This window comes from Clinocottus analis, unplaced genomic scaffold (assembly GCF_023055335.1).
Source record: "Clinocottus analis isolate CAN_PGR_092001 unplaced genomic scaffold, fCliAna1.0.p SCAF_16, whole genome shotgun sequence".
Lineage (NCBI taxonomy): Eukaryota > Metazoa > Chordata > Actinopteri > Perciformes > Cottidae > Clinocottus > Clinocottus analis.
Window position 1 is genome coordinate 6454182 of NW_027175887.1, and position 27752 is coordinate 6481933.

At 42.4% G+C, this 27752-nt stretch overlaps 1 protein-coding gene across 1 annotated transcript; it reads left to right on the plus strand.

Moving 5' to 3' along the window:
• The first annotated feature begins 98 nt into the window (after nucleotides 1–98).
• Nucleotides 99–25908, plus strand: lasp1 (LIM and SH3 protein 1). The gene is made up of 7 exons (XM_068578704.1): nucleotides 99–421; nucleotides 9834–9928; nucleotides 14765–14849; nucleotides 19661–19768; nucleotides 22761–22821; nucleotides 23496–23602; nucleotides 23726–25908. Exons 1-7 carry the CDS (start codon nucleotides 353–355, stop codon nucleotides 23897–23899), a joined length of 699 nt encoding a protein of 232 aa, XP_068434805.1. The 5' UTR covers nucleotides 99–352; the 3' UTR covers nucleotides 23900–25908.
• Nucleotides 25909–27752: the final 1844 nt, after the last annotated feature.

The following is a 27752-nucleotide window of genomic DNA, read 5'->3' on the forward strand; positions in this document are numbered from 1 at the left end:
GCCTCTTCCCTTTCTGATCGGACACGCGCAGTCGAGAGAGAGAGAGAGAGAGAGAGAGAGAGAGAGAGAGAGAGAGAGAGAGAGAGAGAGAGAGAGAGAGAGAGAGAGAGAGAGAGAGAGAGCAGGAGCGCGCTTTCCGTGTCTGGTTAGTGGACTGACAGCCAGCTGTGCGGATACAACGACAACAACAACCTCCTGGATTTGCTACATACAACTAGATTAGTGTCGGTCCGCTACTGATCATAATCGTACACTAGAGCTCGTTTTTGAAGCGAGGACTCGACGGCACAAAGCTACAAAAGGTATCATCGGCGGTTTCCGTGCTAACTAGCTAGAAGAGCATTCCTCCAACATGAATCCGTTGTGTGACAGATGTGGAAAAGTCGTTTACCCCACGGAAAAAGTGAATTGTCTGGACAAGGTAAGAGCACGAGAACGTCGTCTCACGTTGTGTTCACCCGGTATAAAATACTCCCAATGCACCGCCCTCCCTTCGTGCACTGACCGCACGTATTTCTGCTCTCCTAAAATGACACCTTTCACATGTTTTTTTGTGAATGAATCGAGCACCCCAACAGGACAGGTATTTCGCTAGCATGGCGAGCTAACGGCTAGCGTAACGTCTGTAAGGCGGTGGCTCGTTGGGTGCGAGGCGGGGACGGAAAGACACCTCGTCGTGTGGACGACGGGCTACTCTTAAGAAAGCCCGATTCATATTATATTTGTTTCACAAGACAACGACCCGAGGCAGCGAAATGGATTCACCATGAAGCCGGGGCGCCTCCCAGTGCTTCCGCCAGCCTGGTCTGGGCCTGGCTGGCTGGCAACACTGCTTTGAAGAAAACTGATTAATAACGCCAGCTAACGCCTCTAACCTTATCTAGAAACTCGAGCTCTGTGGATTTACTTGACTAAATATTAAGTGATAGAGGGTTCGAGGGTTCTCTGACTGAATATATATATATATATATATATATATATATATATATATATATATATATATATATATATATATATATATATCATAATAACCAGGCTTTTTCGTGGGCAGTGTGGACTCGTACAGACATATCTGTGTCCAATTCACCGGCTAATCCAAGTCAGAGATCATTGGTGGAGCCTCTAGATTAGGTTTCAGTCAAAAGCAGTAGCCTAATCTCAGCCAATGTGCTAATCTCATCAATTTTACCCGTAGTGACTTTGTCCAGGTGACACATTCACATGTGAGCAACCATTTGAGCTAACAGTGGCACAGCACATCCCCTGTCATCCCTTCAGCTGCAAGGAGGCAAAAGTCGACATCGTTTGATTAGTGCATGTATTGAATGCTGTTGCACTGTAACATTTCAACCAGATGCATGTAACACACTCAATTTACTAGGTGGGTGGGGTCTGTAACGTTTGGCATATCAATAGCAATGCTTATGTATTTTTTTTTTTTACCAAAGCAGGGCTTTGAGGAAGTAAATCATTTGTCTAATGGACGTCAGAATGACTATTGAAAATCAATCCCTTTTCAGACTTCTTCATCTGTTGTGGTTGACAGACAAGGAAGGTGGGGAAAGACCACATTATCTAAAGTAACACTAGCTCTTGATTGGATGCATTATTGCTCTCTGCACGGATGTGTTCTTGAATGCACCATGACTAATGTTTTCCCAAAGTGCTTTGGACTGTAATTGATTTATCTCCGAACCCTTCTTCATTCTTCACAGCCCTGAAACAAACATGAGGCATATTGGCATGTTCGAATGCTGGTATTGCCACAAGTACGGCCTCAATCTGCTTTGGTATCTGGCCTGAAGCTGACTGCATTCCAGCAGACAGACACTTCCATAAAAAAATGTGCTCTGTCAGATGCCCGCTGTGCCGTCTCCCTGCTCTGGACCGAGCACAGGAGAGTAGCCTCCCGTCTGTCTTTACTGCCATTCCGCATCAGCGCTCACCCTTTCAGACACGCCAAAACAACCTCCCTTTTCCCTTCTCCATGGCACACACGAACACCGCTCCCATCGCCTGTTTAAAGCAGTCGAGCCCACATTGGCAGGGGATTGTTCCGTGTGCTAGGCTAGCTCAGGTGAAGGCAGGGGGAATCGAGGATTTGGCCTCTTCTTCCATTAGTATTCTCCGCTATCGACTAATACCTTTACCTGACAGGCTTCTTCTATAATATCCCACTGTGGTGTGGAGAGGCTAAGCCACAGAGGCTTGTCTGTTTGTCAGCTGCATTCCAGTATAGGAGGTTGCTTTGCCCAGCAGAAGCGCGGGCAGCCCAGCACATGTAAAGACAGGAAGTGAGTTTTGGTTGAGGCCCTTTTTCGTGACGGTTTCCTCTTGTTTTAGGACTTACTTTCAGTCCTTAAAATACTTGATATATATTATACACACACACACACACACACACACACACACACACACACACACACACACACACACACACACACGTATTTGCAAAAATAAACCTTACTGGTCAGGTTGAGGTTAATGGGCAATATCTAAAGAAGTGAAATGATTTGTTGATTATATCACTGTTAGATTTATAGCTTTTTCCAGCGTTTGGGAAGTGTGTATTTTCAAGATAAATTGAGAGATTGGTATCAAGTGGTTGAAGCTTGAAGCACATTTTTTACTAAAACACTCCTCTCTACTGAAGTGTCTGCATACTGAATATCTCTACGAGCTGTCTGAATCCCAGAGGGCCTGTAGGTACCTGCAGGTGAAGAGATACAATCCTCCTATATCTCTACACAAGTTTTATTAATATTTAAGCGTGCTGTTATACCATAGATTATAAAGTGTTATTACTGGGTCCTGAGTAGTAAACCAGCTACTATTTCAGTGAACATAGTATTTCATATTCTATAAATAATGTGAGAAATGGACGTGTTCTGACAGCTCATCTTTTTAATAAGTAAATATAAAGCACAAACCTCAATACTAGCTCTTGAATATGTGCTTTGGCTCTTGAATGTTTGTATTGTCAAAACAGCCTGACAAATGTTTATACACAATATTGTTAAGATTTCTTCACAGGCAAGACCTGTTTGCTTGTTTCAAATACAGCTTTTAAGCAACAGTGATCTCCCACATGGCACCGGGTATTACAGACACAGCCTCACTGATATCAAAACAGCCCATGAGTGGAGAAGAAAGTCAAATATGCAAGGACATATAAAGGATAAGTAGGAGGTTATTTTCTTTTGCATCGGCATGTGGTTGAAGGCTTTTAAAGTGCGAACAGGCAAGAAAAACCCTTCTGCTGTCCTGCTTTTACCCCCTTGATGTTATGAACAAGCAATTACAGCAAATAATTTGATGTAGTTGAAGAGAATTTTATATAAACATTAATGTGTTTTTAATAGTGTTTCAGTGGCTGCAATTTTTTTTTTTTTTACAAGAACTCAAATGTTTAGGCACATTTAGCATTTTCAAAAGTGTGATCTGGTTTCAGTCACCTTTTGCTTTACACTGATATATCTGAAAAAAATGAAAACATTTTTACTTGTGAGATGAGATATTATTAAAGCTTTTATTCTCTTATGAACAGTAAATCTGTTATTCTACATAGCACAATGTTATATTATTCACATATGTTATATTGATTAATGTTACATCTTATTTCAAGACATATTGTATGTCTTGATCATTAACGGGGAGGTTTTGCCCCCGGATTGTTCAGCGTCAACACAATTCCTCGGACTCTGGTTTTAGAGGAATTTGTCTACCACTTTGTCTATATTTAGACAGATTATACTGAGCGCTGATTCATGTTGTCCAAATGCCACGAGAGGTGAGGAATCTGTCCAGCCACCACGAGACACCTCCTTTTAATGACTCACATGTACTGACACTCAATACAGTCAAAATCACCCGAGTTGTTGACTCCACAGTTAACGCCAAGGTACTTCTCCTTTTGTGCATTTAATCAGAAAAAGGAACTAGTGCACATGTTCTGTTTTGCTCTCAATATGTTACAGCTTTATTCCTACAAGCACAAGAAAATGCTATGTCTGTGCTCTGGTTTAATATCAAATTCATAGAAAGAAACGGCAGCGTGATAGTTGTATCTATTATAAACCAAAGAACATGGCAAATTGCGTTTTGTAAGGTGAATTTATCATGATTTCTGACATGGCAGAAGTGCTTTGACATTTCACCTTTTACCGCGTTAATCTCATCTTTTCGTCAGAGATTTTTTTGTTATTATTGTTGCTGGGGCGGCAGGATCTGTTTGTTACTAAGTGCACATCACAGGCTGGAGATGTTTGGAAAGTGTCTTAAGTGCATTCTTTAGCAATACATGTCTGTTCAAATCACTCCCTCTGCCTGATGGCTAGCAACAACGCCCTTGGCTTGGGTCAAAATGAATGGCATCAGGTTGGGTAATAATTAACCAGCATGCTCAAATGAGTTAGTTTGCTTTATTAGCACCAGCCAGATGTGGGCACTATGTCTGCAGGCATATAGCGCTTACGCAAGAATAGTCTTTCACACATAAGCTGCTTTAATGTCCCACCATGGTGCTTTTAATACATTTAGCCACTTTTGGTTGAAAATAAACATCTGAGTCAAAGAGCTATCACAGCATTTTTTGGAGGCTTAATCAGCTGCTAAAAGCGTGAAACAAAGTGGTTTGGACTTGAATTGCTGCTGATTTGACCAAGAGTTCTGAAACATTTCATCGGGATCCCTCGGGATGTCCTTCAGTGTTATAAGGCGCTTAATTTCTCTGATGCTTAATTTGGTGACTACCAGAAGACTGGATCGTGAAAATCCAGTTAATGCAGCCTGTAGATTGTCACTACTTCTTTCTTAATCTAAAATAACACTTTCATTTAATCAAGATAGAAAATAACATCAACCAAGTCCTGGTAAATTGCTGTGTTGTGTTCCCATAGATATGTATACATGAAGTGGTCGTAGTCGCTGTGATGTCATCCATTGGTTTGTGGATAGAGACTTGAGTTTGGTGTTTTGGCCTTTGCCATCTTTGATTGAGGCCCTCTCTAGTGAAAGCAAGAAAGGGACCATTTTAGGACTGCTCTAGTAGTAGTAGTAGTAGTAGCAGTAGTAGCAGTAGTAGTAGAAGTAGTAGGTCAACATTTCAATCACAAGCTAACCTAAAGCAAACATAAACCCTAAATACTGTGCTTGAGGGTCTTTTTGACTTTAAATAGGACCATACTTTACTAAATCAACATCACGCTGTATTGAAAAAGACTTTAAACTAGCGATTTAGCTAGATTTTGTTTACAGTGTTGTCAGTAAACATCAAGTGAGAAGTAGTCTTCCATACTGTTGGGTTTTGTAGAATTGCAATAGTCTTGGGCGTGAATATTGGACTTGCACATGTATAATAAAGAATTGTTTAATGTGTATGTATGTATGTGTATATATATATATATATATATATATATATATATATATATATATATATATATATATATATATATATATAATGTGTATATGTAGATATATATATATATATATATATATATATATATATATATATATATATATATATATATATATATATATATATGGGATATTATTATGAAGGATATGTAATTGTATGCATAAGAAGGTCACTGTATGTTTTTCATTGCTTTAAAATGATTCATGGAATATATTCAAGCAATAGATGCATACATAGATAGATAGATAGATAGATAGATAGATAGATAGATAGATAGATAGATAGATAGTGCTTACCCGAGTTGGCATGGAGTCTGTACTGAAGTCATGAAGAGGTCATTTACACACAGATGGGGGTTGAGTGTCTACAGGAGAGCATTTGGTTTTACATAGGGACTGGCTGGACCACCTGTGGTCTGGGGAACTTCCTCCTGTTCTTATCAGGACAGGAGGGGCATTCGATTTGCATTTGAACTGCTGTAGAGGTGCAGAGACTTTAAATGCATGGGGTTTATGACTAGCTCAGAATATAGAATTCCTACTGTAACCTGTAGAACTGAATAACAAACTCCTTCTAGGTCAAATATGTTGTGAGCAAACACCGGAGGGTGGAGTGAGGACTTCAGGTACTGAAAAACAGGAATGTTATTGAGCCATCTTCAAAACCTACGCCAAAGAGAGACTCCGCCCCTGTGTGACTCTTAAGGCTGATTTAAGGCTGATTTAGGGCAAAATATACTCTTGCAACTACAACTGCGGCTGGCCACGCAGTCGGATTGACGGACTCGTTTTGGTTTATAGTTCCTTTTTCAAGCGTGACCTAACGTAGGTTTTCCACAAGATGCCATTGCTACATACAGACATGTAACGCGATGTCCTCCTCTATATAGCCAGTGTCTATACAGTGCCACAGCAGATGTATTTCTGTAGGTCAACTCCAGAAGGTTCTCTCAACAAAAATTGTTTTTTCATTTGGTGTTTGTAGATATGTATGTTTTTGGATGAATATTTAATTTTGTAACTTAATTTTTGCATTCTAATCGATAACTCTGATTATTGGCACAGGTAATTGCGGGGGGGGGAGGGTTAAACTCACGGGTGTATGTATATGCATTTGTAAAAAAGCATTCCCATTATTCATAGCCTTGTCTATTTAGCTCACTTTGCTAATCTACATCACTGCTTTTTGCTTAAGGCTGATTAAGCGTTGCCATCGGAAAAACCCAGCAAAGAATCCAGCCAGTGTTTCTATTAAATCAAATGACAATGATGGTTAAATGATTGTAAATGCGTTGCTGTGTTTGATAAACCACACGGTGAGACATCTGCCCAGTTTAGATTTGACACTAATACTGATACAGAAAGTGGTTGATGGAACTAGTCGCATACATTTCCTATCGGTCTATATTTAGTATGAGAGAGCATGCTACTGACTCTCACCTAACATGTGTGCATGTGTGTGTCTGTGTGTGTGTCTGTGAGTGTGATGTGTTTGCATACGTGTTGTCTAAAGATGTGTTGGCCACCCAGATCCCTGCAGGGTTTTTTGATCTGGTCAACTTGTATTTGGTTCTCACCGAGAGAGAGCTGCAAGGCTGACTGAGCATTTTTGCTCTTGGATGGAGTCTCCCCCATTGACACGCATGCATCATGTACCAAGACATATAACCTACATACAGACTGTACTACACACATGTACACACACAGTTATTGCTCACATGCACTTAAAGACACCCACGTACACATGTGCCCTTGAGCTGCGCTGACACAGGAAGACAGTGCTGTTTTGTTTTTTTTATTGGCGTTTTATTTCGAGGCCTTCGTCCCTGCAGTGTCCTCATTTTACTGCCAGATCCTGCCTTGGCACCCAAGAGCCAGGTTTTTCCTGGAGCAGGACAAGGCTAAGTGCTGAATGGCCTCTTCGACACACATTTGGGATGTTTCTAATATTGCTGTTTGTCCCTTCTTTCCCTTTGATATCTATTTGTCATGATCCTAGACCTAATCTAAGGCCCAGACGTTATATATTCCTAACATATACTGTATATTTAGATTGTGTCTAGGTTCAGATGGGGGTGGGTCTCAACTCCCTCCACAATTGATTTTATCTGTAAGAAACTGCAACCACTGCTGATGAAAGAAGTAAAGAAAGACCGTTTAGCCACACAGCTAGAGAAGATGCCTATGGTGGTTCAATACATACTGTATACAAGTTCAAGTTCATCTTTTGTAATTCAGTCAGTGTATTTACATTTTGACTCTTCTGACCACCACCGCCATGTGGCCCCTAGTTAAATGTAGCACCAATGTTAAGAGCTGTCCAATAGTTCACCTGAGAAGTTACTGCGGTTGTCAAGGTAGAATATGGGCTTACGGGTTAGGCTTTGGAAATGCAATAGTTTTAAGTGGGGTGGGGCGGTTGTGTAGTGAAGTGTTGGTAGTCTGCGAGACTGCATCTAGACCATTTTCAATGGTTTTCTCAAAGGTTGAGTTCAGCGGGCTTGTTTGCTGGAATAGACCCACAGTCAATATTTATTCAGGGAAACAACAGGAGTGTCAAAGTCCATGCTCGGCTGTTCTGGACAGCAATTGCATTCACACTTTTCCATTATGAGAAGGCGATAGCAGTAGTTTGTGGAGTATATAATGTGGGCTGCGGCGCTACAAGTAGATAAATCAGCCAGTATGCATGCAAAGATGGCAGCCACCACAGCCGCAAATCAGCTGAAGCTAGAGGAAATGGAATCTGCCTGCATTATGCTGTTGTTTGTAAAGGGATTTGCCATTGCAGCACTAGCCAGAACAATGGAGACGGAGCGCAGTGGAAGGGGTAACACGATGTGTCCATCTGCGAGTCCCTCAGGCCATGATTGGGTTGTCGTGGGATAAGGAGTCTGCATTGGAAAGCTGTGTTTGGCTGTGGATCACAGCTCCACTGAACAGAGCCCAGGCTGAGCCTCACCAGCGAGCCTCCTCTTTAGTATGCCCGAGTACAACATTGCTGGCTCACAGCTACAGACACCCATAACACACACACACACACACACACACACACACACACACACACACACACACACACACACACACGTCCCTTTTGTTATCGCTTACCATCCTGAGTGGTCTGTTACATCCAGACAGAAAAGACAAGACCGTTGTTAAAACCCTCCTGAAGCCATATTCTTGTTCAATAATGGAAGGAAGTGAAATGGCCATTGTGATGTGTGTTTGTTCATGTTTCCATACATAACGCTGTGATGATTGTATCTTCTGTCCATCTGCAGCATTCACAACTCGGTAAACGTCAACACCCTGTTAATTTATTTCCAGCTGTTTATCAGTGCTGTAACACATTATATTATCCGTAACTGTATGACGGAGCGCAGGGCAATGGTAGATTCCTCTGTCTTGTCTTATCCGGAGTGAAATCAATATTGCATTGTGTTTGTGAGTGAACGTTGATAAAGTGGTGTTGTACTTAGATGTGCAGTTGTATCCTCTGTTTTCAATCTTTTTTTTTCTGCGCTGTTTGTTTAGAAGATTAGTGTTTTGTGTGTGGGCAATTGGTGTGGAAGTGAAAAAGAGTGTCAGAAAGAATGAGAGCGATGACATGGGACCTGAAGCCATGTTAAAAAGGATTCCTTCTTTCGGCCTGTCTCCGTGTCTTTGCACTCCTTTCTCCTTCCCTTGACTATAGCAGCAGCAGAAGCAGCCAGATCATTGCTTCACTCTCTGGCGTTTTCTCTTTCTTGCCCACCCCTCTCTTCCTCTTGCTCTCTGCAGCTCCTCCCAGTCATGTTTCCTCTCTCCTTACAGTTATTTTCTGTCTCCAATCCTCCCTCCTTCAATCCCTCGCTGAACCCCCAGGCCGCAGATCAGCCCAGTGCCAGGAGAGGAAAGGAAAGGAAAGGAAAGGAGGGTGGGTGGGTGGTTAGGGAGAAAAGAGAAAGGAGAAGGGGGTGGTAAGGAAGATTGAGGCATGGCCTCTGATGAAGATGGATAGTGGAGGTACAGCAACATACAAGCTTGCAGAGATGGACAGACAGACCAATCAGAGCGCCAAACACAAACAGCCTCTGTGATTAGATGGCAAAAACGCATACATATGCTTATCAATCAAACACTACATTTCCTTCCTTACTGCTCACAACATGAGGGGGATTTTGGTTTGTTGTGTTTCACTTTTTTTCACACAGTCACCGTTCTTTGTGCAACAGCCTGCTGTCCCTGTTGAACCTCAAGGGAATAAAAAGGAGTTCTGGCCTTACTCTCATTCAAGTAGCTTTCCTGTGCTGGTTGGTGTTCGGTGTTTTTGTGTGTGGTCCTTTTTTATAGGTTCGCAATCAAGATAAAACAAACGTCTCAAATCTCTCCCTTTTTTTTTAAACATTTTGTGTCTTCTGTCTCTCTGTTTCTGACAGTACTGGCATAAAGGATGCTTCAGCTGCGAGGTCTGCAAAATGACTCTAAACATGAAGAATTACAAAGGAAAGGACAAGAAACCATACTGCAATGCGTAAGTTGCCCCTAAGTCATCATTTAGTGTATGTCAGTGAGCATGTTTTTTTTTATTCTCGATTGGTTCAGCCTGCATTACAAAGACAGTGACGGCAGTGTTTAATCTGGCCACAGACGGAAATAGGATTCTGTGTGTGTGTGTGTGTGTGTGTGTGTGTGTGTGTGTGTGTGTGTGTGTGTGTGTGTGTGTCTGTGAAATCATGTAACCCAACTAAGGCCCCTTTTTCCCTCCTCTGCTGTTTATCAGTGACTATTTCAGCTCCGCCCCTCTCAGAAACAACCAATGTGTGGTGTGGGAAAGTGCTTCCCAACCACCTCCTCCTTAATAGGGAGCGGGGGGATATCAACAAAGGAAATTCCTAAAGTTCCTTTACAGTGACACAGGCGGACACACTGAAAACTAGCATGTCCACTCACGCCCCAGAACATACTTGCACACTAGAGGCTCATGAGGAATCCATGGAATCCCCCTTGTGCGTGTGTGTGTGCGTGTTCGCTGTGTGTGTGTACATGTGTGCTTTGTGTTCTGACATGCCCTCTCAATCCCTCCAAAGGTCATGTCATGCCAGCATTGCCCAAAAGACAATTGCAGGGAACATTATGGAACATTTCTTGTCCATATGGTTGAATCTAAATAAATAAATTTGTGTTGCGAAGATACGTTCATATTAAATGCAAAGACATTTTTTTGTCTTGCTGTATTCATCCAAATTTGGCTGCTAAAGTTTTTTTGTTGTCTGCCTTTATTAGCCACCAACAGCCCTTAAAATCTTACTTACAAAGCTCTAATTTTTCTCTCAAGTTGATCTGTTTCCAACTCCATAAAAGATCGCTTTCCAGCCTGAGATAATGAGACAGAAATAAAAGATTACTCGCTAGATCTGATTGGCCAAAAAAACGTAACAGACATGCAAATCATTTCTCGTGATTAAATGTGTTAATCTGTTTCTGAAGTACACCCAGCTCCTGTCTAAGCTTTAATAACTATACAATAAGCCTTTTTGTTAAACAGAGTTTTCTTAGTAGGAGCACACACAGATGTTGTTGATAACATGAAGGAGGGCTCTGTTTTACTCGAGTGTCCAGGCAAGCTCTGAGAGCGAGGCACTATGAACAAAACCCTGAAACTGAAGCAGCTGAATGGAATTGAGCCCCTATTACTTTAATTATTTTCACCTGTGCTTTTTCTACTTTGACATGTCATATTGGCTCTTGTGAATGAGGCCCAGCAAAGTCAACTCAGTGAGCCACAATAAACACCGTATCTCAGCCTAATTATAAGCTAACATAACATTTTGTCATATATGACTGTAATAACATATAATCATTTAAAATATTATTATAATCAGTAAACATCTCTCACTGACCCTGTCCCTATCCCTGCCTTCACACTCTGTTTCAGGTGCTAAGCCTCTCAGCAGGTGACTTTGTACTGTCCCATTTGGCTTCTTCATTTCCCTTTCCTGCCTCCGATGTTCCCTCAGCTCCCTGCGCCAGTAGGAGCAAGGCCCTTCAGAGCCTGTTTATTATGAGTCTTTCCGTTTGTTTAAAACAAGCCTTGTTCGAGTAAACACCATCAGGGGAAGAGCCTCCTGCTTCAGGAAAGGACTACAGGCTGTTTTCTCTGTCATTATTGTGTGGGATAACTACTTTATCATTACTCCTCTATATTGGTCCTCGGTAATTGATATAGGCGTTGTTTGTTTTCTCTGTATTCCCACCCACCGCATCCCTGAGAGTCTCATCCCTGATTAGATGTCGGAGAGTCACGGGGTGGTGGGGGGAGGAAGGGATTGTGGGAGATTTGGGAGGGCAGATAAGTGGACATTAAGGATCTTCATTTCCCCAGAGGACTGTGGGAGCTGTTGTTGGGACGCAGTCTTAATGACTGATAATCTGAAATGAATTTGAACATAAATGTGGTGTTATTAAAACTTGTCACAAATGTTTTGATTTAGCATCATCATTCACAATGCCCGCCAGTTTTCTTCGACTAACCACTACCATAAATCATTTGTTGACCTGTTGATAATGAACCAGTCAAGATTAAAACCATTTTCACCGTGTAACAGGACTCAAGTATTGGTCCGGGGAAGAGCTCTTTCTCATTGAAAAATAAATGAGCAAAGAGATAAGAGTAAAATGGATTACACTAGTCGCCGTGCAGCAGACGTCTCTACCCTTTCTATCTCTAACTACAACTCTTCGACTGCTGTGCGTGTGTTTCGATGAGCCTTCTCTCCAGAAGTTACATAAAGATGAAATGTTTCCACTGAATGATAAATTGCAACCTTTCCAGGTCTCACAGGGTCAAGCCCGGCCTCAACAGCTCCTGGTTCCACTATGCAAACAGGCCTCAACTCCTGCACAGTAGGCAGTTTCTGTGTGTGCGCGTGTGCGCATGTTTGTGTGTGCGTGTGATTACACATGCGTGGCTTCCTCCTCCCCCAGCAGTACCTCCTGCCCTCCATTTTGATCACTCCCTCTTTAGCGTTCACAGGGCTAACTGAGTTTGTGCGTGTGTCACCCGCTCCCGTCTGCGACTTGTTACCTTGTTATGCAACCTGACAGAGAGATGAGTGTTCTTGTGACTCACTTACAGCCCTAAACAGGCACCAAAATGTGAGCGTGGTTGCACACACACACACAAACAGGCACAGTACTAGATCCCATTGAGTCACTAAGCTTTTATCTTCAACCCTGTTGTGTATTTTTGTCGCAATTTACTGACCCCCTAAATTCAAGGACAGTTTCTAAAGACGCATTGAAGATGACGACAACACTGTAAGACGTGTGGCTTCAACACGTACCCATCTTCTTCAGGCAAGTAGGGCTTTTTAGACACAGTGGATGCTCTGTGAGAGGAAGTGTGTTGCACCACAAACCAGACACGCCCAGCTCCAAAGACAAAAATGTACATGTAAATGGGACAGCCCCTCCAAACAGAAAGTACATTCACTGCTGGTAAGATGGACTAAAAGGGCAAATGTTTGGCAGTCCATTAGTTAATTTTACTAAATCTGAACCCATTTAAATCTTTAAATCCCGACAGTTATGCATTTGTCACATGCAAGCACATTCTTAACAAACTACCATTCAACATTGATTGGCCTTACAGCTATGAAGGATGGGTTCTTGATTCTCAAATGACTCTATGATGAATGGAAATTAAGAGCATTAGGAAATAGCCCTGCCTGGAAGTTGCATGCCACAAACTTTTTAGCCGTGTAGTTTGGCCTCACTAGTTTGAAGGTTTGCACTTAGTGACAAACAAATTAAAAAGAATAGTGAGACTGAGTCGGAAACACCTTTTTATTGCTGTAATTAGATATCTTACAACAATAAAAGAGTAGCTTGAGTTGCATGGTTTTATCAGATTGTGCGCCACCTGCCTGGCCTCGGCTGCTAACGTAGAAAACCACCAGATCTGAATGCTGCCGATAGCGTCCTTTTCAGGAAAATGAGGGCTAGCGGTTGTAAAACGCACAAACCGGCAAGCGTTTGTATGGATGAAGGCCGGGGTCAAGTGCTTGTGTTTGCTTAAAACGTCAACTTCAATCAAGTCGCCCAACTGCGGTCATGTTACGCTTCCTACTCATTGAAATTATTTCGGGGTTTCTTTCAAGTGGCTCCTGTATTTTTATTTTTTTTACAGAACTTTATGTAAAAAAAAATACGCCAACCACAATCCTTTTGTTAAAGTTTTTTACATCCCATAATCACAACGGGCCAAAGGCTAATTCAGTTTGTTTGCCATGTTGTCAGGGAAACGGTAAACATATTGCTTAAATGGGTTACCCAGAGGCACGAATTGTGGTTGATGATTTTTGAGGTCACCCAGCAGCCCGAGGCAGGCTGGGAACTGCAGTCCATATGAGCCCTGAGGGCTCTTCTTCCCCTCTCACTGGATTTAAGCCATTTTGCGTCCTTAAGGATCACACTGAACTGGCAGGCACCATTATTTGTGAACCTGAAGGCTACTTGTGCACAGAAGCCTCCAGTGTATAAAAACGGTGACTCATGCCATGCACGCACAAACCATTCATCGCGTTTTCACAATCAATACTGTAAGCATGCAATGATGAAGGGCTTTTGGAAGGATGCTTGGTGTGAAGCATGCATCTGCATGTTTTCTGCTTACTTGTGTAAATTTATTTTAGTTTGTTATATTTGTTTCAGGCGGAGCATTTTCTCCCGAGCAGGAGGCTGGGTGGTTATGGGTCTGTGACTGTCAAGAACATTTCAAGAATCCATTTAGAAAACCGACTTGCCTTCACGCTCTGCTGAAAGGGGCTGCCCATGACATCATTCACACTCACCCACCGTCTCTTTGACCCCGTCCCTGTGTCTGTTGCATACAGTTTCTCTTCCCTGTTTTTTCCCATAGGACTATACTCCCGTGTGTATGTGCAAAAGTGTGTGTTTGTGTTTTGTAAGCATGGAAAGCTTTTTCCACACCTGCTATGGCTCGCCTCCAAAACTCTACAACCTTTGGGCTCTCATCCCCCCCACAGAGCCCCGGCCTGCACTTTCTCTTTCTCAGACTACCTTGGCTCCCACTGACAGAGCATTGTGTGTAATACTGACATGCTTTTTGTCTACAGGGGCTCCTAACTCAACCTCAGGACCACCTTGAATAACAAATGCCCACACTGTGGGGCTACAAACTGCACACGTCTTGAGTTATGCTTCTTTTTCACTTAGCCCAGACCTGAGCATCACAGTGAGAGCCTGAGTAAAAGCTTGCATTGGCCTGTGTGTGTGTGTGTGTGTGTGTGTTTTTGTGTTTATTGTGCTGACAGTCTTCCTTGTTTTGTGTGTTTTTATTTTTCAGTCACTACCCCAAGACAAGCTTCACCAGTGTGGCTGATACTCCAGAGAATCTCCGCCTCAAAAATCAGACCAAGAATCAGAGCGGGGTAACTTTCTCTTTCACTTTTAGCAGCCACTTATAGCTTCATGGCCCAGTGGTTCTCAAACTAGTTGTTACAGGTGGGGTGCAGGAGGGAAATGCAGAATTTCTTTATTCCAACCCCGTTTTAAAACATTCATCTTCGAAAGTGGGCCAGGACAAAAAGGTTTGAGGGCCACTTGTGTTGTTCTTCAACAAAGGGAATAAAAAGATATGCTTAATTTTGAATAGCCTGACAATTGAAAAAAAATGACCTTAGAGTTAGTACTTTAATGAAGCCAACTTTCAGATGAAATACTAATTAAGTTTGTATATTAAAGATAACTGTGTGCTCATAGCTTGAAAACTGAACTGAACTAAATTCACAATGAACAAGTAAGAGACTTGGACGAGAGGGCGGGTCCATGCTGGTTCAGTTACTTTGGATCCCAATCCAGTGTGCAAGAATATGCTGTTTCCACTATTACCGGTTCTGTCTTTTTAATGTCACATCCGACAGAAGTACATGAGAATACTAGCACCTGTTAAATTATATGAAAAGGTTATGTAGTTTGTGAATATCAAATAGAATCTTGCTGAAACTGTTTTGCAACACTTTCCATTTCCTTTTTATCGCCTGTTCAAAAAAATACAGTTTGTTACGTAAGAAAGCATTGCAGCAAATGTCTATTACTCAAGTTGTAAGCTCTTTTACCTTTTTAGTTTAAACAAAACTCCAGAAGTTTGGCCTTCCAGTTGAGTATTTAAATTCTGCCTAAGCTTGTGGTTTGACATGAAGTTTAATAACAACCAGGTTTGTCTGAAGAAATAGTACATTTTCCTTTGCGACCACATTTGAACCCATTTGTGGAAACAAAATTTCCTGAAAATCACAGATCTACATCCGTGAAGATTACATCAGAAGTAGCTCGACGTGTCCACAGAATATGGTCTTGGTCCTCCAGCAAGCTGTCTCTGATTGATTGGTTAAATATAAGGTCGGCTTCATAAAGACACACTCACAGAAGCCAAATATTCTCGATAATTCTGGTTTGACCAGTACTCTTCCAGACGTATTGTTTCACACTGCTCTTACTGTGTCTGGCTGTCTGGTTGCAAACTGGATTATAGATTAATGCATTGTGTGCTGTTTATAACAGACCATGTTTGCTGTGGCCCAGTGTGGATCCACTGTTCTTTTTACTGCCTTGTTGATGAGCTTTTTTTTTGGTGGGCTGCTCAAGTGATCTACACAAATTATCACTGCACCTATTCTTCTTCAAATACCCCCCAATCTTAGCCTTCAGTCTGATTTGTAACCACAGAAAACACTACTACGGCTCTTTCTCCAGAGGCTAAAATACTAAAGACCAAAATATATTCTAAGATATAAAAAAAACCTCATCAGACGAAAATATCCATCTGAACTAGGTCATGTGTTATTGCCTTGATAAAGATGGCTCTGATAGAGTCCGAGAGATTCGTACGTACCGACAGATTTAAACAGGGTGTTTGTATGTTGACGGCGTAACAAGTCACAGATGAACCGGCTATAACATTATGTTCTACTTGATGGCAAACAGTCGTCAACCCTGAAGGCTGCCGCGAGAGGTTTCGCTTCTGTTTTCATGCAATGACGTCAGAGGCCTGTCCCTTTAGTATTCTAAGAACTTGTCCATCACTGTGAAGTGATTACTAGTCACCACAGAAGAAGCCCTCAGAAGCACAATGCAGCATTTAAATGCAAACATTTTAGCACAATTCAGTAAAAAAAAATAATAAGCCCCTTCACATTTAATCATTTTCACAAAAGACTCTGGTAGAGTCAAGAGGGACTGATGTATTCGTCAGAAGGAGTGGCTTATTTTCTTCTTCTGTGGCAGAGGAGAGTGTTGTCCGGAGAGGAGACGCGGCTTATCAAAGAAAGCACATCCCTTGTCTTATCCGGGTGTTGGTGTCAAACGCTACAGATGAGACTGGGGTGTGAGTATGTGAGAGGGGTTTTTGTATTCGGGTGGGGTCAGTAGTCGTGTGGGGAGGGGGATAACTAAGGGATCGAGGGACAGATGGTGTTTGTCTGCATGGATTGTACATCAACAGCCCCCCACAAACACACAACCACACACCCAAACACATTGAGCTCACGGTTTATTGTAGTGATTTGCCTAAGAATGAGATTATTAATACACAAATATGATGTAGTCATGAATAAAGATGAGCTTTCTTTCTCTTCTCCACTGCAGTTGTGTGACCACTGTGATCTGAGTGGACAGGAAACCCCAAGATTTTAACAAAAGTAGATTGTTCAAACATGATTTATGATCAAAAAGATGACACAACTTAAAGTAAACATAGTAATCTCCTGGCAAGGACAGAGGAAACTGAATAAAAAGTAGCCGATAGAGATTAAAGACTCCGTTTAAATAAATGGTCATTTAAGAACTTCCCGTTAAACTGCAGAATATTTTGCTTCCAAGTGTTTGTTTTTTTCAAAATGCAATCACATTTTTCCCACTTCACTTGGCTTTGGTTTTAAATTAAATTCCAGTTTAAAAAAGATATACAAATTGAGTGACTGACACACACACACACACACACACACACACACACACACACACACACACACACACACACACACACAGAGTTAATGTAGATCCTCTTCACTGCCCTCTCGCACTACAATGCTTGTCTGCTAGAGTATTATTGGTCTGTGCTCTTCAGTTGCGTTGAGTTGGCGTCAGGAAGTTGAAGGTGTCTGTGACCATCCAACGCGGCCGCCTGCGTTGCTACGGGAACCCTATTGCTATGGTAGCAGGGTTTGTCACTCCTCGTTACAAGACTTTGCGAGCGAAAACAGAAAGAAATGAGACGGAGTGAGAGATAAAGAAACTGGAGAGAACGAATTGGGGATGAGGAGAGGGAGAGCAATGAGGCGCACATGAGCGAGGGGAAACGAGAAAGAGACAGGAAGGCACGCACACACACACACACACACACACACACACACACACACACACACACACACACACACACACACACACACACGGAGGGAGGGAGGAAGAGAGATAGAGAGAGAGAGGGAGGAGTACAGGGTGAAAGAGGAAGAGATAAAAGTAAATCCCCAGAAGAAGGAAAGCTAGAGGAACGCAAATAGAAGCAGAGAGAAAGATTATAATGAGGAAGGGCTCCAGCTCTACGGGACAACTCTGTTGCTGTTGAGGCAGTAAAATATGAATGAATGAAAAAGGAGGACCGAGAGAAGGCAGTGTGGGTGGGGAAAGAAAGCAGAGGCATGATTGGAGGAAAATAAGCGGTTGCATAGGCCTCAAAAAGACAAAGGAGATGGACTGCGAAACAGCAATAGGGGGAGGATCATACGTTGACCGATGGGAGCGGAGCGAGAATCAAGGACAATGATGAGTCGAGGCCACATTAATCTTCTTCATGACTTATCTTTGTGCGCAGGCTTGAAAACCGCGTCTAATTTCCCGTGGAATAAGCATCAGCCATAGTTTTCACCCGATTTCTCGGCGGACGTCACGCCAGGGGTGGTGGCGCATATGAACCTAACACACACACACACACACACATCTGTGAATCACAGCCATGTCATGTCACCACAAGATGTTGGGAGATGAGATGAGGACTGGTCAGCACTCTGTTTAGCAGTGTCAGACATATTATAAGGAGGGGGGGTGCTTTCTTTCCTGGTAATGTATTTGTGCGGGCAGGCTCCATTCTTGTAGGTGTGCAGGAAATGTGTCCAGTCACCATGGAGGCAGGAGGAAGGGTTCGGTTGGTGTCAGGAGGTGGAATCAAGTGATTTGTCATCGTTGAAATTTCTTGGCACGGCAGAGCAGATGAAGAAGAGCCAGACTGTGTAGCTGTAAAAATATAACCTGTACCTGACTTTCTGTGTGTACGGTGTGCAACTTGACTTACACAAGTGACTGATGAGTGATCGAATACCACAGATCGGCCACAGGGCAGCAGTGAATCGGAGCTCCACGCATTGTAATATCTGATACTCATCGGACGCTGCATGGGCTGGACGTTTCCTCCTCTGCCCTTTGGGTCAGAACAGGGTGGGGAGGTTGGAAAAACACACACACACTGTCATACGCTACCTCTCATTATGACTATATATGGTTACTACCACGTCCTGTATGTACGGCCTTCACTGCTAAACAAACAGGAAGTGAACGTCACCACAAAAGACGATGCAATATGCGCTGGGCCAACCTTCCTTTGCTTGCACTCATAACGCGAAAACACACACACACACACACACACACAGCTAAAGCTTACTTCAGTCATTGATTATGTGTAACAAATTGAAAAGGTGTTAACTTAATTGACATAGTGTGACGGAGATAGTGTTTGATGAGTATAATGTTACCATTTTTTTTTTATCAAACTTCTGCTTTACAGAGAGAAATGTTACTAAATACATATAATGAACAGGGGATTATTCTTTTTTTATTAGCACATTTATCTACGTATTAATTAAAATATGGTCTATCTGGTTACCTACCATAGATAATATTGGTGAAGCCCTATTATATAATTTCTTTTTATAATGACATTAATTTAACACAAGGAAATATCAAGACACATCATCAAGCGTTTTTTTTTCTCATCTTTTCTATATTTTGTGTATGTGGAAAGGAACTAGGTCGGAGCATCTATAAATAATCATTTGCGCGGCATTTGTTGGATTTTCCTTGTTGCCTCACAAACGCATGGAAACTAGCTGTGCATTTTCATTTCAAATTGTATCACATAATGTTTGCCTTGCATGTTTTTTTGTTTCTGACATGAATTTTGTTCGTTCTGCAGGTTCTCTACAAGGAGGCGTTTGAGAAGAGTAAAGGGAAAGGCTTCAGCGCGGTCGCGGACACACCGGAGATGCAGAGATTTAAGAAAACGCAGGAACAAATCAGCAATGTAAGTGTCAGCAACACAGTCACCAAGACGATCAACTACCAAAACATGTACATACAGATGGGGGGGCATCTGTATGTATCGCTGTAGATAGTAACAGAAGAGTGCCTCATTTCTTTCAGTGTTTTGACAGACTAATCATTAAAAGCTCTTCTAGTGTGGTTTCCGGCCCTTAGAACTTTAGTTTCTTCAGATCACTACTATCTCTTTGCCAGTATTGAATTCACAATTTGTTCTGAGAAGGATAATTGGTCTGTATGAAGTACTCCAGAACGGTGCCTTTCTTTAGTTGAAAATAGCTCACAGTGTCACACTAACATTGTTCGGGTCACGCTCATCCGGTCCATAGTTTAAGACTTTGCATAATACTTACGTTAGCTCCATTATGAAGACTTAACCAACGTCACCAGTGGAATCCACCAGGACTTTGATCGTTTCCTTTATTCCACTTCCTGAGACCTGCACCTTCTTCATCTCGGTCCTCAGAGCGCTTCACCACATCAAGAGCTCAAGTTGTATGATATTTTGCATATCGTTGTTTAATAAGTGTCCATCACTTGGTTACTGACATCAGTAAATGTCAGGCTCCCTCTTCTCACAGAGCTCCTCATTTATAGTAATGACATTCTCCTCAAATCACTCTCTACATGGATGATTCTTCTCCACTCTCCCCTCCTCTCTCCCTCGGCGCCAGTTATTGATTTGCCATTCCTCTGTAAATACCGAACACCACTGAAGAAAGGCAGGCAGTATTTACCTTGTTACCTCAGACGGTTTGAGCCAGCTGTAAAGTGAAACACACTGGGACGCAAAGCAGCCTTGATTACCCATAACCAGCGCCGCACTGGCCTTGCTAATTGCATAATTAGAGTGGAGGGTGATGGGTAATCACTGTTTTTATGTGGTTAATGATCTCGTATGTATAAGTTTAAGGACATTTCCAAGACAAAGGAAGATACACATGCATGACCTGGGTTTTTGGGTGCTCACACTGAAGCCACATCAAGATAAGAAGGACGTTTTGGCGGGAAGGATTCGGGCGCATCCTGAAGTGTTTTTAGTCCAAACTGATAAACAAAACATCTGCTTGCAATTAGTGCATCAATCAGAGCCAAACGTCGGGAACCAGTCAAGCTGAAAGCTACGTCTTTCTCTCTTTTGGCTCTCTTCCCTTGACATTAAGGAACAAACCATTTTCAATCCTTTAACTTGTATTTCTTGTCTTTCTTGTTCTCTACCTTTTTTTTCTTTTTTTTTTTGCTTTGTCATCACTCTTCTCTCTTAGTCGACTCTCATTTCCCGTCATATTCCTCTTGTCCGGCAACAACGACTGAGAAGTACAGTAGTTCAGCTTAGCAGCAGCAGCAGCAGCAGCAGCAGCAGCAGCAGCAGCAGCAGCAGCAGCAGCAGCAGCAGCATCCTAAGGACTTCCTGTTAATATACACACGCCATCTGTTTGACCTGCTCCTTCAAAACAAACTAAAATAAGCTCCCTCACACTCTCTCGCTTAGCATATTGCACTTGAGAACAGTCCCTGTGTTCTCTCAGTCACCCGCTTCACTGTCCTTGCAAAAACACGTCGTCATCCTGTCTAGTCTGTGAACACACTTCTCGCTAACGCCAGCAGCACAGTGGGCTTATTGAGCGTAGCTGTAAGCGGGCACAGAATCGGGCTTGTAAATCTTGACTGAGACAGTGCGAGTCAGTCTGTTATCAGCCTGGTAATAAGGGGACGGGTTATATAGTGCAGTCATAGAGCACTCACTCGGTTTCAGTTTCCTCATCGTGATCCTGTTTTCATCGCTGAATGCCGCCTTTGTCACACTGGCTGCAGAGCTTGGAGGTTTATCGAGAACTCTTTCTGCTCAAATTGTAGTGCAGGTGCTTCTTTTTGTTAATTACTAAAAAGATCTCGGAGGAGAATGTTCCATTACATATAGGAGTTGTTGTATACACAATGAAAGTTGCATTTTGCTGTGTTTACTCGTATCACCCCGACCGCCCTGCCCCAAGAGTTCAAGCTTTTTGTTTAGGGGTCACTAGTAGGCGCACTGCTGTCCGAGTCCAGATGCAGCAGCTGTTGTCTCTAAACCCTGACCTTTAGCGATTTCATTTTAACGCAGCTTTTCCGGCCTTTACGGCAATTTTTAAAAGCGGCATTGTGAATCGCCACTATGACACACAGCACAGATCTTTTGAGCAAATGTACCCACTATATATCCCAATATAATCCAATTTCTAATACATGATTTCACTTTCCAACAATGATGTTAACAAAGAGGGAATAGAGCTGAAACTAGTGCTTACAGTAACTACAGAAAACACTTTTAAACAAACATTTATTTATTATTAGAATATGTATTATTTATACTTCATCCAAAGATATTATTCAATTGTACTTTATTTCATTTGATAACCAGTTGTTGACCACGTCCAGACGTTAACACAACTGCTAGGCTACTTAAATACATATGGCACTGAATCATAGTGCAGGTTACACATTGTTGGGACATTCTGGACCTTTTGCACGACAACATTTTTTTAAATGGACCTTGCTGAATTTTAATTGAATTGGTGATTCACTTTTTCTCAGCTCACCTGCTCTTCCTGATATGTCAGTGAGGGTTGCCTCAAGCGCTCAAGCTTCTAGTTGGTTCACTTTTTCTTGCCTCGCCTGCCTTTTCTGATGTGCCAATGAGCGTTGTTGCGCAGCTTTGCGCTCGCACTACTTCAGGCTGGTGACATGTCATTTCCTCTAATGGTCAAGCTGCTTCCAGAGTTTTGCTTGCAAATAGGGCGCCCCGCCTATCGCCACTAACACATGGGTGCTAGAGAGCAAGCAGGGGACCTCTGGTGGATAGAAGATGAACTACACCCTGGGATGTCTTCCTGGAAAGAGAAACCACACGTGTAGATTTGAAGCTCTTGTATGGAGATGCATGCACTTGTTATCTTCTAATGTGATCTTACACTGGTCGTGTTTGTCTCTTGCAGGTAAAGTACCATGATGACAAGAAGGTGTTGGAAAGAAGCGTGCCGTGCAACTCCAGCCAAGGTATTCCTTCTGACACACACCCAACCGTGGCAACTTAAGTTGATACAATTTTACTGATCACTCGGTCTGCAGTTGAGGAAGCAGTAGAAGAAGCAAGAGTAGTAAAAGTAGTTTAAAAGAGCAGGAGAAGAGCCTAGTTTCATGAAGCACCCTTCCTGTGTGAGCTCACCATGCTGGGTGGCACCCCTCAGGCATCTTGTCTTGGCCTCCTCTGCATTCAATCCATTCAGCTGTATTTCTGTACTATTTTTGTGTTAAAATATCATGAAAGTAATTCTACTAATGTATAATTTGATAATAAATGGTTTAATCTATGAACATGACTCAAGCCAATATAGAATGTTTGCCGGAGCTCCAAATTGGGAACTTTCAAGGCATGAATATGAACAATATGATGTCAGAAAGTTACTTGAAGCATTAGGTCAGTGGAAAGGTTAAGTATGAATGATCCTGCTGTTTGTATTGTACATGCCAGATTTACACTTTATCACTAAACAGCTTTGTTTTGTCGGTTGTGTAACAAGAAAATCAGAAGCCACTGGTGCACCTCTTGTCTTGCCATGTTTTTAAATTCCTCACTCTATCTAAAAGTCAACGCGGACATACAGACAGGCTCTTGAATAATAAGCAATATATAAATAAAGCTCATTCATCTTCCCTCCACTTTCTGTCAGTTCCACGAGCTTCCCAGCCGCCTGCAGCCTCTCAGAACATCCAGTATGATCCCACTCCTGAACCAGTGCAGGCCGCCGCCGCTAGTGTCCCGCCTCCCAGTGCAGGGGTAGGCCCTCCACCAATTCTTTACATCAATAACACATACTTCTACTGCTAGTCCTTTCTCGCCGACCATAACCTGGGTCAGCCGGTTTCCTGAACTGACTGAACTGCTTGCGGTTGTCCACAGAAGCGGTACAGGGCCGTGTACGACTACGCTGCTGCTGATGAGGACGAGGTGTCCTTCGTGGACGGAGATGTGATCATAGACGTGCAGCAGATCGACGAGGGCTGGATGTACGGCCGCGTGGAGCGCACCGGCTTACAGGGCATGCTGCCTTCCAACTACGTGGAGTCCATCTGAGTGAGGGGGAAAGAAAATGAGGAGGTAGAGAAAGGGAGGGAAAGAAGGAAAGGAAAAGCCCAGTGCCATCTCATCTTAACGCCGCTTTCTCTTGATTTTACTCTTGTTCCTTAATCTGTCCTGTGAGACCCGGAACCACAATCCCATCCCCTTCTGCATCCCTGTTCTGCTCTTACTGCTCCACCACAGACACCGTTGACTTGTCTGTCTGTCTTTCTCTGTCTGTCTGCCTGCCGCTTTGTCTTTCTGTCTGTGCTGATGTCTGTCTCTCTGTTTGGATGTTTGTCATCCTCTTTGTTTTCCCAAACTTGGCTCCACTTTCAAGTGCTGTCACAAGTGGAAAAATGAAAGTCTTAAAAGATAAACTCGCAGTTCATCGCAGTATGTCAGGGGTCATGCCGTGTCCACAGCTCCATCCTCGCTTTGGCGCTTAACAATCCTAGCACAACCTCATGCAACAATATAGGGAGGAAGGAAAAAAAAACGTATAAAGCCCTTTTCCCCCACGGGTTAGTCACCACAGCTGCAGACATTGTTCTGTGGAGTAAAATAAGTTTGAAGTGTGGGTGGGTGTGGCATTTCTTTTTTTTTTTTCATAGGCTTGGTCTTTTTTCATTTTCTTTTCATTTTGCAGCATGATCTTGGCCAGACTGGAAACACAGTGTAGAATCTCAGTCTATCAGAACTAAGCTTGAATATTTTTGACTTGTGTACATTCCTTTAACCTCTAACCTTGTTGCTGTTGCACCAATCAGCCAGTTATCAGTCTTAACAGAGAGGTTTTTAATATATTTATAGATTGACCATTGTGTGCTGAAGTTGGCGCCCTCGTGTTCGGCACTGCATCGTGTGTATCGTTGTGAAACTGGAATCGTAGCCTAACTGAAGAGCACCTTCTGCCGTGGCCTCTTTCGGGCGATCCAGGAGGGATCAGGGAGAAGTTAGGGGGGAATTATCAGTCCATCTCTTGCAGCCACACTGAATACATCACCTTAGTTGGTGTGGATGTACAGTTTGAACACCTTTTACTCCCGTTTCTTGCGGCCTGAATGCCTTCATTCCCGAGAGAATCACAAAGTTATGGTGATTGAGGTTAAACTGTTTGGAGAAAGGAGATGGGAACAGGTCAAGTCCTTCCCCCTTTTGCTACAAAATCACCAAGAAAACACATTCATAGAAGAGAAGGCCAAGCACAATTATATATTGTGATTTTTTTTTTTCTATTTTAAATTCATTCCACTGTTTTTGTGAGTGAACATTCCTATCTTTATTTTCCATTTCATGTGAGAGAAATTGTTCAATCCATGGCTGTGGTAGATGTCATTATCATGCTGTTCTTCCTTTGCCTTTCTTGTTACAGTTTGATGCTTATTATGAATAAAAAAGTCAGTGCATTTAAATAAATAAACCAGCAACTCAGTTTATGAACCAAGGCCAAAGTGTTTTGTCGCAGTATTTGATCTGTTGTGGGATTAAACAACCTGCAGCTTCAGGTCAGAACAGTCTGGCAGCTTGATTGAGAAATCAGCTTGTCTGTTTGCCTGTTTCTGATCAGTGTTTCCTTCTAAAGCTGTTAAATACTCTGGACCTTCAAAGAAAGGGTCCCGTTCCGAAATACACAACGTTCTTAATGTATCTATGCTCTGCTCTTTGTAATAAAGCCAGGCCTGTCGGGGCAGAGCCCGAATGCAAGGAAGCGTTTTGTTGTTTTTGTCCTTTTTGGCAGGTGAATCAGAAAATTGTCAACATTTCTTTTTTCGGTTTGACCAGTGAGACCATTAGCGTACGGTTGTTGGTGGTCACTGAGATGAGAACGGTTCATAAACACAAAATCAAGCATTTAAGTTCCTGGCCATTCCACAGAAATGCTTTATTATTCCTTCGCTCGCGATACTGCATTTCTATGAGGACATATATATGATTTAAAAAATATATATATTTGACCATTTCTCAGTGGTGTAAATAATCTCAATGGCCCCTGACCATGCGCACCGTCCCCTCCCACCCACCCCCCCACGAACCCCTCTTTTCTTGCCGTTTCATTTTTCTGTGATGCACTGTGACTGTCACAGACGTGAGCGATCAGGGCGGTGCGTTTTTAAGATGCAGAGGGCAAATGTTCAGCTTTATTAAAAGAAACAAGGCTCTCACTATGTAGCTAGATGACATTGTACAATTGTATATGTATCATAAAGGTAAGTTAGGGAAACTGTTTTTACAGGTCATGGTGCTCTGGGAAGTGGCTTGCCTTCAGATTAGAGTAGTTCATATTATTTTTGTGAATGTGGCTGAGGGGAAGGAGTGTGATTTGAAAGTAGAAAAAGATCCAGTTTGGTGCGGGTTGGTGTTGAACATTCATAACCTTTTTGCAGCATTGATAAATTGTGACATTACTGATCACTGAATCAGAAAACAGGTTTATAGGTTGCCAAACAAAACACAAAAAAACACTGCGTGTATGCCTGTATTTTGCATTAACCTCTACTTGACAACGGGACAAGTTTATCTGCAAAACAGATGCTTAATGGGAAAGCTGTTATAGAGCTCACGGCCGTGTCTCCCTTTGGTGAAACTGAAGAGTTGAGGGTTTGGCCTGAAGTGAAATGATTGTTGTTTCTGCTGGCTTATGGTGATGTTTGCTAACATTTGATTTAATGGCGAAGCTACTCTCACTGGTAGCCTCTGTTACTCTATGGATTACATCCAATTCAAACGTTCTTTTTTTTCTCTCCATTTTGACTGTTGGTGTTCTGGATTTTCAAAAAAATATATTCAAAAAGTGGGCGGTGTTGTGTAAGTGTGACTCAGGAGGGATTTCTTAAGGCAATGTCCAATTTGAGCGTGTGGTGATGGAAGTGAGTGAGGCTGGGGGAGGGGTAGAGAGGAGGGGGCACTGGAGGGTAGTGATCTGATGCCCTCAATCTCCCCGGCTGTGAGGCTGGGCAAGTTGTTTGTCTGACCTGGATATTAGTCAGGAGTTGACCTCTTTGCGCCAAATATCGCTCTTTTGCTCTGGCATCACTCATCGACTGAACCGTGACTTCATATCATATCCCCGTTTCTGTCTAGTATCCTGTCCACCCGCCTGCTGAGATCCCTCTTTCCTTCAGACTTCATTGTAGGCTGCTGCGCTTCAGATGAATCATTCCCTGCTTCTATGATACTGGTTATATACTGTAGACTTTGCAGACTGAAATCATGTAATCCACAATCAGGTTTAGCATTCAGACCGGTTTTGTGCATTCCACCTTAAATTGTTTTGTTTTTTGTATAATTTAGTTGTTTTTTTAATAAACAAATAAAGATACCATATGCATATTGACATAGATATGTATTCAAAACTCATTCTGAATACATACTCAGAATTAAGGACCTGATATCATCTCCTGTTGCCCTGTTACAACACTTCAAACTGTACTTATGATTCTGAAGATTCAATAAAATGTCTTTTTTTTTCTCAGATTGTGCTGTGTCTAATATTTTGTAGCAGCATAGTAGGACAAATGTAAAAGTCCTTCAGACAACTTGTTTGGACAGGGGCAGAATGTTGGGCCTATTTCTCATGTAGCCTTTCACCTTCAGGTTCCTGCCATGTACACTTGTGCTGAAATAATATTATATATTGCAGAAAGCTTTCAGTTTGTTTTCAGTCATTTGAATAAAGACAAAGACATCTTTACAGAGTCCACCATGTTGCATCGCCATGTTTCTACAGGAGCCCGGAACGGACAAACCAAACACTGGCTAGAGAGAACCTTTAACGTCGTCACGCCACCCAAAGGTCACCGCGGTTTCCCGTCACTCTTGGAAAGGAAGGGGTGAGCGAAGGGGCGTTGAGTTGAATGAAGTCTGC